The following is a 17,385-nucleotide window of genomic DNA, read 5'->3' as shown; positions in this document are numbered from 1 at the left end:
TAATATTGTTTATGCTTTCTTTAAAAGAGTTATGACTTAGCAATAGATATTTAGGTATTTATAATATAAAGTCATTACAATACGATGTCTGGGATTTGCTTTAAAGTTGGGGGAATGGGGCATAGGAAGGTATGCATAGATGAATAAAATAACGGCCAGTTGTTGAGAATTGTTGAAGCTGGGTAATGGGTACATGGGGTTCACTATACTATTCCAATATTGTGTGTTTGAAAATTCCCATTTAAAAAAAGGCAAGAAAAAAGAAATCAGTACGAATCCCTTTATCGGCCATTTCTAACAGCAGCTTTGGGTAACAGGGCTCTGCCACTAACAAGCTGTGCGACATTGGGCAAGTCGCTCCACGTCTCGGGGACTCAGTTCACTAATCTGAAAAATGTGGCCTTTGGGTGTGATTTCTCTTGGAGTCCTAAGAAGCCAGCAGAGACCGCGGGCTTGTTGAAAGGAGCCTAAGGGCCCTGGGAGACAAGGACCCAACAATCAGGGCAACGTGAACTTTAACCTCAGCTCTGACACATATGACCTGGGTCCCTCACTGCCCTCTCCATGCCTGTTTCCGTATCTATAAAAATGACATTCCTATCTCATTGGTGGGAAAATTAACAAATGTAAAGAGTCTGGCACGGTGGATGATAATAAATATGTTTCCCTTCTTAATTATTCGATTTTGCCCAGAACCAGCGATGTTCACACTGAGGACCACCCTGACACGCGACTCCTAGACCCTGGGTACAAAAGCGCAAGAAACTAACCGCCGCGCAAGTGCGCGCACAGCGCCCTCGAGCGCCCAGCCAGGAAACCGCCAGAGTGGCAGTCCCGCCCATTAGCGACCGCGCCTGCGCAGAGGCACCGCCCCCGAAGTTTGTTGTTTTGTCCGGCGTCACCGACGCCTGCGGCTCCGGAAAGGCCTGGCTGCGGAGTCATGGCGGTGCGACAGGCGCTGGGCCGGGGCCTGCAGCTGGGCCGAGCGCTGCTACTGCGCTTCACGGCCAAGCCTGGCCCGACCTACGGCTGGGGGCGACCGGAGCGGCCGGGCCCCGCGGCGGGCTGGGGTCGCGGGGAGCGCCCGGGCCAGGCCGCGGGACCCGGCGCGGAGCCGCGCAGTCTCGGGCTCGGGCTCCCCGGCCGCTACCGCTTCTTCCGCCAGTCGGTAGCCGGGCTGGCGGCGCGGCTCCAGAGGCAGTTCGTGGGGCGGCCCCGGGGCGGCGCGGGCCCTTGCGGCCGGGCCGTCTTTCTGGCCTTCGGGCTGGGTCTGGGTCTTATAGAGGAGAAGCAAGCGGAGGGCCGTCGGGCGGCCTCGGCCTGTGAGGAGATCCAGGTGAGCTCTAGCTGCGGGCGGGGGCCGGAGCTGGGGCCGGAGCAGAAGCGGGCGGGAGTCAGGTTGGGGGCGGGGCTAAGCGCGTGGGTGTGGTGAGGGGCGGGGCTGGGAGGCCTGTACTGATTTGGGGCCCTGGGTCAAGGTTTATCTTTTTTTCTTTTTTAAGATTTAATTGTACTATTTAACACACTCTGATTTTTTTTTAATTTTTATTTATTTATTTTTGGCTGTGTTGGGTCTTCGTTTCTTTTCGCGGGCTTTCTCTAGTTGTGGCGAGCGGGGGCCACTCTTCATCGCGGTGCGCGGGCCTCTCACTATCGCAGCCTCTCTTGTTGTGGAGCACAAGCTCCAGACGCGCAGCCTCAGTAGTTGTGGCTCACGGGCCCAGTTGCTCCGCGGCATGTGGGATCTTCCCGGACCAGGGCTCGAACCCGTGTCCCCTGCATCGGCAGGCAGATTCTCAACCACTGCCCCACCAGGGAAGCCCCTCAGGGTTTATCTTGGAGCTGGAATTTCTGGGCAGTCATTGGTCAAGGCTCATTTTCTTTGTTACTGATCTCCTCATACTCGGCCAGGACCTCACTTTTGTTTTACTGTCTTCCCTTCCTCAGCATGTTTTAAAAGATATGTTAATTATAGCTCTTCTTGCACCGAGGCCAATGACTTTCCATAAATTTTCTAAAATTTAAGGACAACTAAATCATAATAACACTTCTATTCCCGAGGTGCCTGTCATCCACAATTTATGGATGGGGAAACATAGAGAGGTGAAAGGTGAAGTAACTTGCTGAAGTCACACAGCTAATAAAGGGCAGTGCCCCAAGTCTGACTTTCCAGAGCCTGTGCCCTTAAACCACTGTGCCAGCCAGGCTGCATCCAGTTTAGCCGATTAGTGACATAACTGAAGCCACAGTAAAAAGCAAGAACAGCAGGACAGACCTAATGGGTTTTAGTTAACCTGCATAGAGTTATCAGAGGTGACTCGAGACACAGAGGTTCTTAGGCATTTTAAATGTTTTAAATAGCTCAGAGAATTCTGTTTCTGCTCAACCAAAATCTGTATTTCTTCAGAGAAACAGAGCCAATAGGATGTGTTTATAAAAAGGGAGATTTATTTGAAGGAATTGGCTCTGCCGTCTGGAGGCTGGCAAGTCCAAAATCTGCAGGGTAGGTGGGCAGGCTGGACACCCAAGGAAGAACCATTGTTGAGTTCAAGTCTGAAGGCCATCTGCTGGCAGGATTCCCTCCTCTTCCAGGGAGGTCGTTCTTCCTGGGGTTTGGAAACACTGAGTTAGTACAGCCCCTGCGTTTCACAGCTTAGCGCTGAGGCGGTGGAAGGTGGGGTGACTTGCCCAAGGACACAGCTGGTTGAAAACCAAGCAGTGTCTCCCATGTTTCCTGGTTTTCAGCCCAGTTCGTGTTACTCATCACCAGAGTGTCTCACGTTTGCGCTGTCCCTTTTGGGGCTACAGGTGACACCTGACCTAGTCCCCAGCCTCTGTACTTGTCTTTTGCTACAGCTCAACTGGCAGAAGCCAAGGTCGGCCAACTTGACAAATCCTACTTAAAATTAGGGAGGCTGTTTTTAAACTGAGGAGCTTGACCCCCTAAGCTTACCATCCTCCATGTCCTTTCCTCACACTTCACCTTTCTGTGACTTAAAATTTTTAATTAGTTGCCAATTAATTTTAAAAATTCGGGCATTTGGCTTCTTTTGAAAGAAAATCACCAGGTCTGGCAACTCTAGTGCTAAAATTCTGTATGGTGTCATACTGGGGTAGAACACTGACCAGTGCCTTTAGATGCGTTTGGAAAGCATTTGGGGGAAAAAAAAAGCCTATATAAAATAGGCAAAAGACATGAATATATATTTCACCAAGAGGAGATACAGATGCCAAATAAGCATATGAAAAGATGTTCAACATCACTAGCCGTTACGGAAAGCAAGTTAAAAATACAATGTGATATCTCTGCGCACTTATTAGAACAGCTAAAATTTTAAAATTAGTGATAGTAGCAAATGCCTGTGAGGATGCAGAGAAACTGGACCAATGGTGAGAATATGAGATGGTGCAGCCACTCTGGGAAATAGTCGGCTGTTTCTTACAAAGCTAAACGTGGATCCGCTGTAGGACCCAGCCATTGCAGCCTTGGGCATTTACCCGGAGAAGTGAAAACTTATGTTCACACAAAAAGCTGTACATGAGTAGCTGCTATGGAAAACAGTATGGCAGTTCCCCCCAAAAATTAAAAATAGAATTACCATATCCCAGCAATTCCACTTCTGAGTATATATTCAAGAGAACTGAAAGCAGGGACTTGAACAGATACTTGTACACCTACGTTCATAGCATTATTCAGAGTAGTCAAAAGATGGAAGCAACCCAAGTGTCCATCAGTGGGTGAAAAATAAGCAAAATGTGCTATATACATACAATGGAATATTATTCAGCCTTAAAAAGAGAGGAAATTCTGACACATGCAGCAGCATGGAGGAGCTTGAGGACATTATGCTAAGTGATATAAGCCAGTCACAAAAAGACAAGTGCTGTATGATTCCACTTACATGAGGTATTTAGTCAAATTCATAGAGATGGAAAGTGAACAAGGTCTGGGGAGAGGGGCTGGGGAGTCACTGTTTATTGGTATAGAATTTCAGTTTTGCAAGATGAAAAAAGTTCTGGAGATGGATGGTGGTGATGGTTACACAACAGCGTGACTGTACTTAGTGCCACTGAACTGCACACTGAAAATGGTTAAAATGGCCAATTCTGTTATGTGTATTTTACCACAATTCTTAAGAATAATTTTTAAACACAGATGTTCATGGCAGCATCATTCATAATAGCAAAATATTAAAAACCCAAACATCCTTCAGCAGGTGAATTGTTAAACAAACCCTGGTACGGTCATACGGTGGAATACGAAGCAATAACAAGGAGTCAGCCATCGATAGGTAACAACCTAAATGAACCTCAAGGGCATTATGCTTAGTGAAAAAAAGTCAGTTCCAAAAGGTTACATCCTGTGCGATTCTATTTATATAACAGTCTTGAAATGACAAAACTGTGGAGATGGAGAACAGATCACTGGTTGCCAGGGGACTGGGACGGGTGGGGGTGGCCCAAATACAAAGAGGTGGCACAGAGGAGTCTGTGGCGACGGAACACGCTGTCTTGATTGTGGTGGTGATTGCATGTATCTGTACGGGGGATAAAATTGCATAGAGTTACACGTGCGCACGCGTGCACACATGAAAGAATGCAGGTCAGAAAAGATGGTGAGGGACTTCCCTGGTGGTCCAGTGGTTAAGACTCCGTGCATCCACTGCAGAGGGCGCATGTTCCTAGTCGGGGAACTAAGAACCCGCTTGCGTGCGGCCAAAAAAGAAAAAGTGAAAACTGAGTAAGGTCTGTAGTCTAGTTAACAGTAGTGTATGTTGTCACTTTCCTGGGCTTTGTACTAGTGCTTTTTATAAGATGTCACTTGTGAGAAACTGGGTGAAGGGTACACAGGACATTTTGTACTTTTTTTTTTTTTTTTGCTGCTTCCTCTGAGTCTATAATTATTTCAAAATTAAAAGTTTTAAAACATGTATCTCATTCTCAAAACCATGGTAGGATTTGAGAGTAGGATTACTCTACGAGATATTGCTTCCACTCCACAGAGTTTGGAAACTAGTTGGCAAGGCAAGACAGACTTTCGTTTTTTAAAAACATTAGAAGTTATACGAGGTGTGTTAGCTCATAGGTTCTCAGTGCTTTAGGAATCCTCCAGGAGGAAAGGTTGCTGTGGGCTGAGCTGTCAGGACTGGTTATAGGGGAAGCAGGAGCTTGAGTTCGGACTTGCTGGATGAGTAAGGATGAGCAGGTAGAGTGAAGACAATAGAAATAGGGGGTGGGGGAGGGGAATAGTTTGAGCAAAGGTTCAGGGAGAGGCATGCGAGAGACCAGCACGGACAGTGCAGACCAGCCTGCAGAACAATTTTCCCATGTAGGAAGTACCAGGACAGGGTACCGAATAACCTATCAGGTTCTTGAACCTGATGAGTGACACGTGAAAGCAGTGTGGTTTCATCCGGCTCAGAAGCAGGTGAAGGGAGTACGTGAGTGGGAGAGTCTGGAGCTGAGTGACTAACCATGAAGAGGGAGGGGTCAGCAGGTCAGATGGGATTTGAGGGGGAAGGCAGAGTTTGGATGACTGCAGAAGTGATGTCACCTGCCTGGAGTAGGCAAGAACCCCGATTTGGGGGAAATAGCCTCGATCCCAGTGCATCCCCACAGCACCCGCATTTCCATCTATGTCCCTCCGAACTCTTGTATTCTTGTTTTCCTTTCTGCAAACAGAATGGCCCACCAGATTCCTAAGAGGTAGAGACAGGAAGACATTTATGGTCAGGCCACTCAAGATGGCCGTCCTCTTGCTCTCTGTACATCCCCTGCTGGACCAGTCCCTGCTTCACTTACATCCTACTCACAGGAAGGTGCTTGCCCCCTGCCCCAGCTAGTGATTGTTCTAAGCCTTAGGCCAAAACAGCTCCACCTGCTAGTTTATTAAAGGGAAACATCTGTCCTCGTGATGGTCATTAACCTGAGGGGCTGTGAGGGACGTGCCCCAGCCGCCAGTTTCCCTGGTAACTGATGAGCCAACCTGATACCAATTTCCCTATAAATGGTAGCCTCCTTCTCCCCCGACTGGTGAAGATGCCGTGTCCTGCCTGCTGTCTGCCGCACACGTTGGGATGTTGCTCCAGGACCTTATGCTGCAGACGTGTAAGATGCCCCGTCCAATAAACCATTGATGTCTTTGTCACTGTCTCCAGGCTCTTTCTTCAGTCGTCTCAAGGCTGGGCAGATACAAGGCTTGCAGGCCTGTGGGCTGCAGCCCAACAACAGGACCTGATGACTCGGCTCCAGGGAGCCCCCTTATTTTACCCCCTGGCCTGCAAAAGCAGCCTGAGGTCATTCCCAAGTGGGAGGGGTGGCTGCTGACCACATGCTTCTGCCCATACACAGTTCTTGGTAACCGTCCAATACCTGCCCGCCGAGGTCTTTGCAGAAGGAGCCGTCTCCATAATCAGAAACCCCCAAGCTTGTGCTGGGAGCTTGACAGGCAGCAAAGGAGTGATGTGCCAGCTGCAGAATTTGAGAGTTCTGACCTCTTAACTAATTCATGTTCTGTGTTGGGCTGCCTTGGTGACTGCAGTGAAGTGACACTTCGAGAAAATTTATTCTGAGTAATGAGAGAGAAAGCAGGATGGCCTGAGCCCAGGACGAGCAGTGAAACCCAACTTGGTTGTGTTTTTATTGGCTCTTGGTCTTGTCAGTGAAGAGCTCGCCTCACTGTGCCTCCGCATCCCTTCACTGAAGCCTTCCTGGGCTCCCTGCCTCACGGCGCCTGCTTTTTTTCTTCACAGGCAGTTTTCACCCAGAAAAACAAGCTGCTCCCTGACCCATTGGACGCTAGACGCTGGCAGGGTTTCCGGCTGGAGGAGTATCTGATCGGGAAGTCCATTGGCAAGGGCTGCAGTGCCGCTGTCTATGAGGCCACCATGCCTGTGTTGCCCCAGAACCAGCAGGTGGCAGGGAGTATCGGGCTTCTTCCAGGGAGAGGCCCAGAGATCATTCCACGAGGAGAAGAGGAGCAAGCCCCGCTGGCCCCTGCCTTTCCCTTGGCCATCAAGATGATGTGGAACATCTCGGTAAGAGTGGGGCCCTCCATCTTTAAAGTCGGCGTTTCTCAAAATGCCCATCTTGGGGGAACCTCGCGGCGCTTTTTCCCAGGCAGTAGATAGGAAACAACACAGATTCTCCACAGTACAGGTGCGTCGCGCTCTTGCACAAGAGTCTGAAGCAGCATGTCTCAGACTGTAATATGTCCGTGCATCACCTGGGGTCAGGTTAGAAGGCAGATAGATTGTGGGCAGCTGCTGCGGGGTGGAGCCTGAGACTCCCCGCCGACCCCCGCCACTGACGAGCCCCCAGGCGATGCCCATGCTGCTGGGCCGTGAGCCACACTGAGTAGCAAGTGCCTAAAGTGTCCAGGCCGATCAGTTGATTTCAGGGCTGCAGTCTGCACCGGCTTCTCTCTCCCTGACCTGCCATGCTGGGCACAAGGGGCCGCACGCCTCCCACCGCCCCTGCAGACCCAAGGCTGGCTTGTCGCCTCTCTGCTCTCAACTCTTGCAGAAGTCGACACTTTGGGAAATTGAGTATTTTTCCCACCTGAAAACAAAGACTTCTGTCCATTTAGAGTAATTTATCTTGCCATTACATGGGGGGGTGGGAGGAGAGGTTAGGAAATTCATCAAGACCTGATGCGTTTCCTCCTGCCCAGAGCATCTTTCCAAGGCTGAGGTGGGACACAGCCACACAGCTCATGCTGGACACTGAAGGATGCAGGTTCAGGTTTCGATCTGGGGAATGGAGGTTATTAGACTATACTTCCACGCTGGGCTAATAGCTAACAAGTAGCCAAATCCTCGACCTAGGAAACATCCAGTCTTAGTATCAAAACTCCCACTGGTTGGGGCACGACAGCAAATGCATTCACAAAAGCTAAAAGACTTGATTCTTAAAGGATTCTTGACAGGTTTCACAAGTCCTGAGAGCTGTTCATAATGAAATGAGGGAAATAAGGTGCTTTTCCTTGTTTTGTGTTTTTTACTGGGTGATGAAGAGGGCTGCTCTGTGATTCGGCACGAGTTTATCCAGCGGGGGCTTGTCGGGCTGGGCCTGTCTGCTGAAGGGAGCCTGCGAGGGTGAGCGTTAGTGCTCGGTGGTCAGGTTTGAGCCTGGTGGTGACCGGAGGCATCTATGGCAGGAAGGAGGGCCCCTGCCTTGATCATCTTGACACCTCCTCCTGCCGTGGGCACCTGAGCTGTCAAAGGGTGTGAGGTGTGGGGAGCGTCCTCTGGGTTGGCATGGATGGCATCTCTGCCCTCTCTCTCCCAGGAGAAACTCGGCCTCCCACTTCAGAGAGGTTATCTTAGCTTGAAGGTCAAAACCAATTCTAGGCAGTAGCTGTCCTGGTCCAGATTATAAGGAGGGCCTGGACTTGCTTGGGCCCGTGTAACCCTGGATCCATTACGGATGTGTTCCAGGCGGGCTCATCCAGCGAAGCCATCTTTAGCACAATGAGCCAGGAGCTCGTCCCAGCCAGTCGAGTGGCCTTGGCCGGGGAGTATGGAGCAGTCGCTCACAGGTAAGCACCCATCTGCCCACCACACAGAGCAGAATCCCCACCTGTGCCCTCACCACTCAGCACAGTGTCTGACACGACACACAGTAGATAATAAATTCTCACTGAATGATGTAGTCAGTGATGGATTTTCAGTTGGTGGATAATTGGGAAAGATTGTAGATGGTCTGACTCTGGTGGAAGATGCAGGTGGCTGACTCACGCTGGAGTAGGGAGAGAAGGCCGTCCAAAGCTGCCCAGTTCAGAACCATGGAAGATGGATCTGGTTTCTGATGCCTGAGTAATGCCCAGGTGGAAACAAATCGAACTGTCCCCAGCGGAGGCAACACTCACTTCACGAATAGCTGCTGTGACCCGATAGTGCCAAGAGATTTTTCTTTTAATGGCCTGTTCTCCATGTGACAGAGGAGCCTGAGAAGTCGGGAGCAGAGTCTAGCTTGGTAAGTGCTAGAATTGCATCCGCTCAGGTGCTGAGGGAGCCCAGAGGTGTGTGTGTTGCAGGGGTTCGGGGCCATTCAGAAAGGCCTCTTGAAGGGACAGTTTGTTCTGCCTCTTGGAAGATGGATAGCCATTAGCTAGGCAAAGAAGTAGGAAAAGAGGCTCCCTCCACAGAGGGAAGAGTCTGGATGGCAGCCGAAGCTCACCTTGGCTTTGCAAACCCACAGGTTGTAAAAGATAATACTTGTGCCAGAGGAGACGCTGTGCTCCCTTTAGTATTTGTAGACCCCCAGGAAGAGGTGGCCCGCTGCATTTTTGGTGACTTACTAGAGGGTTGGTCTGTAGATCAGAAGCAAGAAGGTGGAAATGGGGACTTAAGGAAACATACGTGGAAGACCCCTTCCAGGGCTTGGAAGGCTCTAGTGTGACTGACGGTCGGTGCAGGCCTAGGGAAGTAGCTGCTTGGTGGGCTTAGCCCTGGCCTCCTCTTCTCCGGATTCCTTTGTAGGGAAGTGTGGGTGTCAGCTGGTTCCTAGGGTCTAACTTTATCCTCTGGTGCTTCCTTTTGTGGTGGAAGCGTCAGCCAGCTGACATGGTGCTGCCGTGCAGACCTGTCACTCTCCAGTCTTCTACCCACTTTAGTTTTTTCACAGCATTTATCTCCATCTGTCCTTAAATCGTAGATGTCTTTGTCTATTTATTAATCGTCTCTCTGGCTGCAGTGAAAGCTCTCTGAGGGCAGGGCTTTTATGTTTGTTTACTGTGTACATCCAACAGCTCAGTGAATGTCTGCGGAATGATTAGATGAATATGGCAGAAGGTCTGTTACCTAAAGTACTGATGACATCAACTCTGTCTCAGGAGAAAGACTCCAGGACCCTGAGAGCACTGGGTGGATTTCTTCCTAGCCTTGCTCCTCTAGGGACCTCAGACTCAGCCCTTGTGATCTGCTCCTGGGGCTGCTTCTCCCACCTGATTTCTGATCTTCTCCCGTTCACACCCTATGCTCCACCGTGGTGAATTCATGTGCCCTCACCAGATGCACACAGGCCTCTTGTGTGTGCAGTTAGACACACACACACACACACACACACACTCCGGTCCTGCTCCAGTTCTATACACACACACGCACACACACACACTCCGGTCCTGCTCCAGTTCTATACACACACACACACACACACACACACTCCAGTCCTGCTCCAGTTCTGTACACACACGCGCACACACACACACACTCCAGTCCTGCTCCAGTTCTATATACACACACACGCACACACACACACACTCCGGTCCTGCTCGTTCTGTACACACACGCGCACACACACACTCCGGTCCTGCTCCAGTTCTATATACACACACACACACGCACACATACACTCCGGTCCTGCTCCAATTCTATACACACACACACACACACACACACACACACACTCCGGTCCTGCTCCAGTTCTATACACACACACACTCCGGTCCTGCTCCAGCTCTATACACACACACACACACACACGCGCGCGCGCGCACGTCTCCCCGGCACAGCCACACGCCTCCTCTGGGCTCTCGTGACAACCAGGCAGCGCTTTCCCACTGTGGCACTGACAGCCTTGTGCTGTGATCGTGACTCTCCCACTGGCCCTAATGGCCCCAGGCTAGGAACAATGCTTTGATTCCTTTGATCGCCTAGGACAGGGGCCCATTTGGGTGGAGTACAGAGGAGCTGTACAAGGCCACATGGGGGACTGGCTTCAAAGCTCGGAACTGAGGCAGCTCTGAAGACAGAGCATGTGTCGAACTCTCTGTGTTGTCTTGATGTCTCTGGGCTTCTGCTCCATCCCCCTCCTCTGCCACCCAGCGTCCTTATTTCCTACCCACGGCTACACCTCTGGCTTCCCTCAGGCCTCAAGTTCATGTGCCCAAAGCACATGAGGGCAAACAATACTGAAACATCGGAGTTCGGAGTTCGGAGCAGAGAAAGATTTATTGCAGGGCCATGCAAGAAGGATGGCTCATGCCCAAAAAACCCCCGAACTCCCCCAAGGGTTTCAGCAAAGCGTTTTTAAAGGCCAGGGGAGGGGAGGGGAAGGGGGTCACAGGGTATGTGATTGGCTCGTGCACAGTTCTCTGACTGGTTGATGGTGAGGTGACAGGGTGGTGTCACAGGGGTTAACATTATCAATCCTTAGGCGCCAGTAGGTCTGGGGGCCATGAGCCCGTGGTCATCAAGTAGTTAGCATCTTCCATTTGGTGTCACATCTGTAAAACAGCTCAGGAATGTGCATCAGATACTGTTATCCAGGCACTTTGGAGAGGAGCTAAAGCAGAGGATACGGGGGAAGGCCCCGTAGGGTCCTGCTCTGTAACAGCATCCTTTCACCCTCAGCTCCATTGCTGACTGCCCAGGTACTGCCATGTTTCTTCACTCACTCCACAAAGAGAGACTCTCCCCTTTTCCTGCCAGCCACTGGGCCTCAGACATGACTGCAGGCTTGTTGCCCTTGGGGTAGGTGCTCACCCTTAGTCCCAGCAGCTCTGAGCCAGGGGCAGGTGGTTTTGCAGCCCTGGTCATGCAATCCCAAACGTGGCCACTGTGTCTGAGCGGTAGGTGTGGGCATGGCAGCAGGTGACATCTCTACTATGAACTGCATGTGTATCCATTCACTCAAAGGTTTATTGGGCTCATACTCCATGCCAAGTGTTATGCTAGAACTTGGAATCGAGGAGATTCTAGGTCCTTTACAAGCATTAACAACTTCTTGAGGTATGTTACCACCTTATCCCCCTTTTGCATTTGAGACTGAGCCCAGAGAAGTTAAGCAACTTGGCCAAGGACTTGGAGTGGCAGGGGTGGGATTCAATCCCAGGCAGTCTGATTCCAGGGTCTCTTCCACTGTGTTCTGCCACCTGGGATGGATGGACAGTGGACGGACTGGTGGAGTCACTGAATGCAATGAGTCATTGTGGGTTTTCCTTCCAAAACCAGGCTCTGCACCTGGGGCAGAGTTGATACGAGGAGCTGGGCGCATAAATGCATGTCAGTATTGAATGTGGCCTTAGACTGTTATATTTCCAAGTGTCATATCTGCTACTGGCCTCATGTTTGTCCCACTTGGCTGAAAAAGAAGATCCAAGGGGGGTCCCAAGCAGCTGGCCGCACACCCCAACGTCATCCGCGTCTTCCGCGCCTTCACGTCGTCTGTGCCACTGCTGCCAGGGGCCCTGCTCGACTACCCTGACGTGCTGCCCCCGCGCCTTCACCCCGAAGGCCTGGGCCACGGGCGGACACTCTTCCTTGTGATGAAGAAGTAAGTGTTGGGTGTGGCAGGCCCTGTAGTGAGCAGCATGCCTGGAGCCCGGGGTTGCAGGGAAGAGGGATCCCCACCGTCTGGGAGGCCAGTTGTCCCTTTAGGACAACTTTTCATGAAAACAGAAACACGTGTTGAGTCAGAACATACTTTTCCCCTAGTGCTGTTAGTACCTTTGGCTGTTGCCCCCTCTATGCTCACCTCACCTGGTTTCTTAACATAAACTGTTCTCCTTCCTCCATCCCTGCACCCCTGGCATTGCCGTATGGGTTTTTAAGGAAACAAGCATCTGTACTGTTACTTTTAATATGTGAGGCCCCAGCTCTTACTTCCTAATTTCAAGATGGTGGGTGGGAACAGAAAGGATACTTGGGGAAAAAAGAAATCAAAATGTTCAGGAAGAAGAGGAGGGGCTCCCCTGGTGGCCCAGAGGTTAAGAATCCGCCTGCCAATGCAGGGGACATGGGTTCGAGCCCTGGTCCGGGAAGATCCCACGTGCCACGGAGCAACTAAGCCCCTGTGCCACAGCTGCCGAGCCTGAGCTCTAGAGCCCGCGAGCCACAACTACTGAGCTTACGCTCTAGAGCCTGCGAGCCACAACTACTGAAGCCCGCACGCCTAGAGCCTGTGCTCCGCAGCGAGAGGCCACCACAATGAGAAGCCCACGCACTGCAATGAAGAGTAGTCCCCGCTTGCCGCAACTAGAGAAAGCCCGTGTGCAGCAACAAAGATCCAACACAGCCAAAAATAAATAAATAAAAGATAAATAAAATTAAAAAAAAAAAAAAAACAGGAAAGGCCATCACTCTAATAGGGAATAAGGTGCTCGGGATCCTTGGTGCACAGTAGCCGAGGCCCTGTTGCCCTCTCTGCCAGCTACTCCTGTACCCTGCGCCAGTATCTTCGTGGGAACAGCCCGAGCCCCCGCCTGGCCACCGTGATGACTCTGCAGCTCCTGGAAGGGGTGGCTCACCTGGTGCAGCAGGGCGTCGCACACAGAGACCTGAAATCCGACAACGTCCTCGTGGAGCCAGACGCAGGTAGTTGCCCCGCTGCACCTCCAGGCGGTCCAGGGCACACTGGACTTTAGGTCTGGGGACGTTTAGGAGCCTTTGGGTCTTTTTTGATTTTTATGTTCTAAGTTGTTGTGTCTTAGCTCTGTACACAAGAGATGAGCACTCCCTCCTTCAAGATGGAGGTTTTTGTTCTCTGTGTAGGACCCGTGGAGCGGTGGTTAATGGTTCCCAGGTTCCTTTCGGTTGTCCGCTTACAGAACAGAAACCTCAGTGGTGGACATTTTCTTGAATAAAGTGAAAGAGAGGTAGACTTTAGCTTAATATAAGAAAGAATTTTCAAACAGTGAGCACTACTTGAATGTCAGCCCAGCTGCCCCTGGCAGTGAGCTCCCCGTCACTGGAAGCACTCAAGTGAAGCTGGATGGTCACTTGCCTGGGGATCCTGTAAAAGAGAGTCATACCGCTGGTCAATTTTGAACTAGAAGATTTGAGATAATTAAATATGCAATTCTAGAGGAACTGGCTTTTTAAAGGAAGTCTGTATGAATCCTTTTACAAATAACTAATCATAACGCACCTATTTTTTAGGTTTGGATTTGAGGTTTCAAGTTCAAAGGCTCTTGGCGGTCATTTGAGCCAGCACCACCTGATCAGTAAAACAAGAGCTGCTCCTTCGATCTTGGGAGAGCTCCAATTACTAGATTATTTAGATTGGGACAAATTTTATCCCGTTCTTTGCTTGGGGATCTTGATTTCCTAGAGGCACATCTGTACTTGTGTGGCTGGCCCCGCTCAGCCCTCCGGCGAGTGGGCAGCTGTCCAGGCCTTGCTGGCCTGTGCTCCTGGGTCAACACGGAGTCCCTGTGAGCCCCTCGTACCCACATCCAGAGGGTGGCTTTAGTGGAAACATAGGACCTCGGGCGAGGGGGGCGTTGGTGGGGGAGACTCGGCCGCTCACCTCTGCCTGTCCGTCTGCAGACGGCTGCCCCTGGTTGGTGATCACAGACTTCGGCTGCTGCCTGGCTGATGAGCGCGTCGGCCTGCAGTTGCCTTTCACCAGTTGGTATGTGGACCGTGGTGGAAACGGCTGCCTGATGGCCCCTGAGGTGAGTCCTGCTGAGCGTGTCAGGTGCCATCAGCAGAGCCTCTCCCACCAGGTTTCCTGTTGACTCAACACTTTCATCTTCTCTGACCCACAATGTATCAGAAGTCCCTTCCCTGCCTCTTTGCTTAAATCTGGATCTGTCTGATGTTCCAGGAGATGTGTTTTGTCAGCCCAAAGCAGAGCTGAGCAGATTCTCCTGCATCTGAGCTACAGTTCACTCAGGTTCTGGGTTCCCTGGGACAGAGTTCAGATTAGTCTGTGAATTGGGTGGTGTGCAGGAGCATGAATAGTTTAGAAGTACCAGCAGCATGAGTGCTCACCGGTTGCTTTCTGAGCAGGTGTCCACAGCCTGCCCTGGCCCCCGGGCAGTGATCGACTACAGCAAGGCTGATGCCTGGGCGGTGGGAGCGCTCGCCTACGAAATCTTCGGGCTCCCCAATCCCTTTTACGGCCAGGGCAGCAGGGCCCATCTTGAAAGCCGCAGTTACCAAGAAGCTCAGCTGCCAGCACTGCCCGAGTCGGTGCCTCCGGAGGCGAGACAGCTGGTGAGGTCGCTGCTCCAGCGAGATACCAGCAAGGTGAGGCCATCCCCAGCTTTACAGGGATTGTGTGGATGGAAACCTCGGTTCATGTTCCAGAGTAAAGGTCAGGGTTGGGCAAGCACTAGAGTGACAGGCGGCTCCTCTGTCTTACAAGGGTAAAGGCCAAGTATAGGAGACTTGCGTATAGATAGGAGTACGGGAGCTGGCCACCAAATTAGTCAGGATTCCAGCAGTTCAACTCCTCTTGGTTTTAGTTGCTTAAAGTTACTCAGAGGGAAAGAGATGCAGTTTTAAGAAATGTTTAATGAAGATGTAGCTTAAAGAATCAGCTGAGATCTAATCAGACAGATGTGATGACGTCTCCTAAGAGATCTGGACATTGTGAAATTACTACAAAGGCTAACATATTTGAAACCTGGATTGGAGTGGCAGGTCTGGTTGAGGTGGCATGTTTAGTGGCAACAGCCTGGACAGACCAGGGCTCAAACTCCTGTCCTACCACTTACCCCTCACCGTGTGCGGCAGGCTGTCACGGTCACGGTAGGTGCTCGCTGCTGCCCGTCATTAAGTCGTGACAACTCCCCTCACTCCAGACACGGCTCCTGGGCCTTCCAGGGTGGGGAGGCTCTTCCAGCAATGCACACTGCCCCCCGCCCCCCACCAATCTGTATCCATGGAAAAGCCAGGAGTGTGTGTCAGGTGAGTGCAGGGCATTGTAGGAGGGAGAAGGGTGGAGAAGAATTTGCTCGGGGTCAGAGAAGGGAAGGCCCTGCAACGAGGATGCGTTAACAAAGCAGGCTGTGGGTGAAGACTTTGTCACAGGTATTCTAAGCATCAGCTTCCCTTCCTGTTACAGAGGCCATCTGCCCGAGTAGCTGCTAACCTGCTTCATTTAAGCCTCTGGGGTGAACGTACTCTAGCCCTGAAGGACCTGAAACCAGACAAGATGATTGGCTGGCTCCTCCAACAGTCAGCCGCCACTCTGCTGGCCAACAGGCTTGCAGAGAAGAACTGTGTGGAAACAAAAATGAAGATGTTATTCCTGGCCAACCTGGAGTATGAAGCGCTGAGTCAGGCAGCCCTCCTCCTCTGCTCGTGGAGGGCGGCCCTGTGATAGCTGATGTAGCTGGTGAATGAATTACTAAAAAACTTCCAGTATCTGTGTCGTGATGGTCTGTGAATGCTGAAGGAGGGGCTCCTAGGTGAGGGGTGTGGGAGTCGGTCAGGAGAAAAGATGGTGCAGGGTGGGCCAGTCAGCCAGAGAGAAGGCCTCGGGTTTGGCAAGCAGAAGGAACAGCTCGAGTTCAGTCTAGCCACTGACTCGCTCAAGCAGTGTGATTTTGATTCATCATATAACCTGTGTGGACTGAAGTTCTCTTACCTCTAAAATGAAGAAACTGGTCTGGATAGAGGTCGGCAAACTTTGTCTGTAGAGGGCCAGTACTCAGGCTGTTGCAGCTACTCAACTCTCCCATTGCAGCGCAAAGGCAGCCTTAAATATGTAAGCAAGTCAGTGTGGCGGCTTCCCGATAAAGCTTCATTTAGGGACACAGATTTGGATCTCACGTGTCACTAAATAGTCTCAATTGTCTCCAACCACTTAAACGTAAAAACTGTTCTTAGCTTGCAGGCCTACAAAAAACAGGCAGCAGGCCAGACTGACCCACAGGCCAAGTTTGCCAACCCCGCGTCTAGACGAATTCAGAGGGCCTAACTAACTCTAAAAAGAAACGCTGGCTAATCACCAGGCCCCTTTGTGTATCAGCGCTAAAAATGTGACTAGCTCTCTGCGTACAAATCCAAAGGAATGAGCCCGCTGTACCAGGCGAGGGGCTACTCGGGTGTAAGCTGCTGACCAAAAAGTCCCACCTTAAGCTCGTGTCCTATCTTCACAGACCTCTGAAAAGTTAGTTAGTGGCCGAGCTGAGGCGGGTCAGACCTGCGTTCCACGTTAGAGTCTGCGTGTTACCTGCGCTAAGGCAAACGTTCGCACAGGTCAGGGTATGCAGGTATCAGAGTGAAAAACGCTGAAGTGAGGCCTGAGATGTGGGAGCCTCTGCACTTCAGTCACACGTCCTGGAACAGCTCTGAGGGTGCTCTGGAGGAAGCATCGCCATGGAGCTCGTCCAGCTACTGAATTGAGTCTAGCGGAGCTACCATGAGTGATGAAATGGGAATTAACAGTACAGTGTTTTAAACTTGCTAATTTTCCCCTTCTGACTAGTGTTTCTTACAGGAATTGTGAAGAATTAAATGCATATTTCCAACTGCAGAACATGTATGTGCCTGGAACTGAATACTTGGCTCAAAGAGTGATTCTTACGCGACAAAGACAAGAAACGATCAATGACGGGGAAGGGATTTTACATACAACTTTACACATGCTTTTTAGGAACACAACTATTGCCTAAAGCAAGGCGAACATAATTTAAGGTTCTTTTCAACC

At 51.0% G+C, this 17,385-nt stretch overlaps 1 protein-coding gene across 2 annotated transcripts; it reads left to right on the top strand.

Moving 5' to 3' along the window:
- Positions 1-882: 882 nt before the first annotated feature.
- Positions 883-17,211, top strand: PINK1 (PTEN induced kinase 1). Of its 2 annotated transcripts, none has more exons than XM_029227261.1 (8): positions 883-1,336; positions 6,753-7,037; positions 8,439-8,539; positions 12,097-12,276; positions 13,153-13,316; positions 14,271-14,398; positions 14,736-14,975; positions 15,796-17,211. In XM_029227261.1, exons 1-8 carry the CDS (start codon positions 941-943, stop codon positions 16,051-16,053), a joined length of 1,752 nt encoding a protein of 583 aa, XP_029083094.1. In that variant the 5' UTR covers positions 883-940; the 3' UTR covers positions 16,054-17,211. The 2 variants fall into 2 exon arrangements, with proteins under 2 accessions (XP_029083094.1, XP_029083093.1); XM_029227260.1 differs by having other exon boundaries at positions 12,094-12,276.
- Positions 17,212-17,385: the final 174 nt, after the last annotated feature.

Source organism: Monodon monoceros, unplaced genomic scaffold (genome assembly GCF_005190385.1).
Source record: "Monodon monoceros isolate NGI ecotype Baffin Bay Population unplaced genomic scaffold, NGI_Narwhal_1 Super_Scaffold_18, whole genome shotgun sequence".
NCBI lineage: Eukaryota > Metazoa > Chordata > Mammalia > Artiodactyla > Monodontidae > Monodon > Monodon monoceros.
This window is presented reverse-complemented; position numbering and strand designations above follow the sequence as displayed.

Bases quoted from the DNA above. Each gene is read 5' to 3' on its own strand.
- PINK1 (XM_029227260.1), top strand. From the start codon at position 941: ATGGCGGTGCGACAGGCGCTGGGCCGGGGCCTGCAGCTGGGCCGAGCG. The intron at 14,399-14,735 runs GTGAGTCCTGCT...CTTTCTGAGCAG, and splicing joins GCTGCCTGATGGCCCCTGAG to GTGTCCACAGCCTGCCCTGG. The intron at 14,976-15,795 runs GTGAGGCCATCC...TTCCTGTTACAG, and splicing joins TCCAGCGAGATACCAGCAAG to AGGCCATCTGCCCGAGTAGC.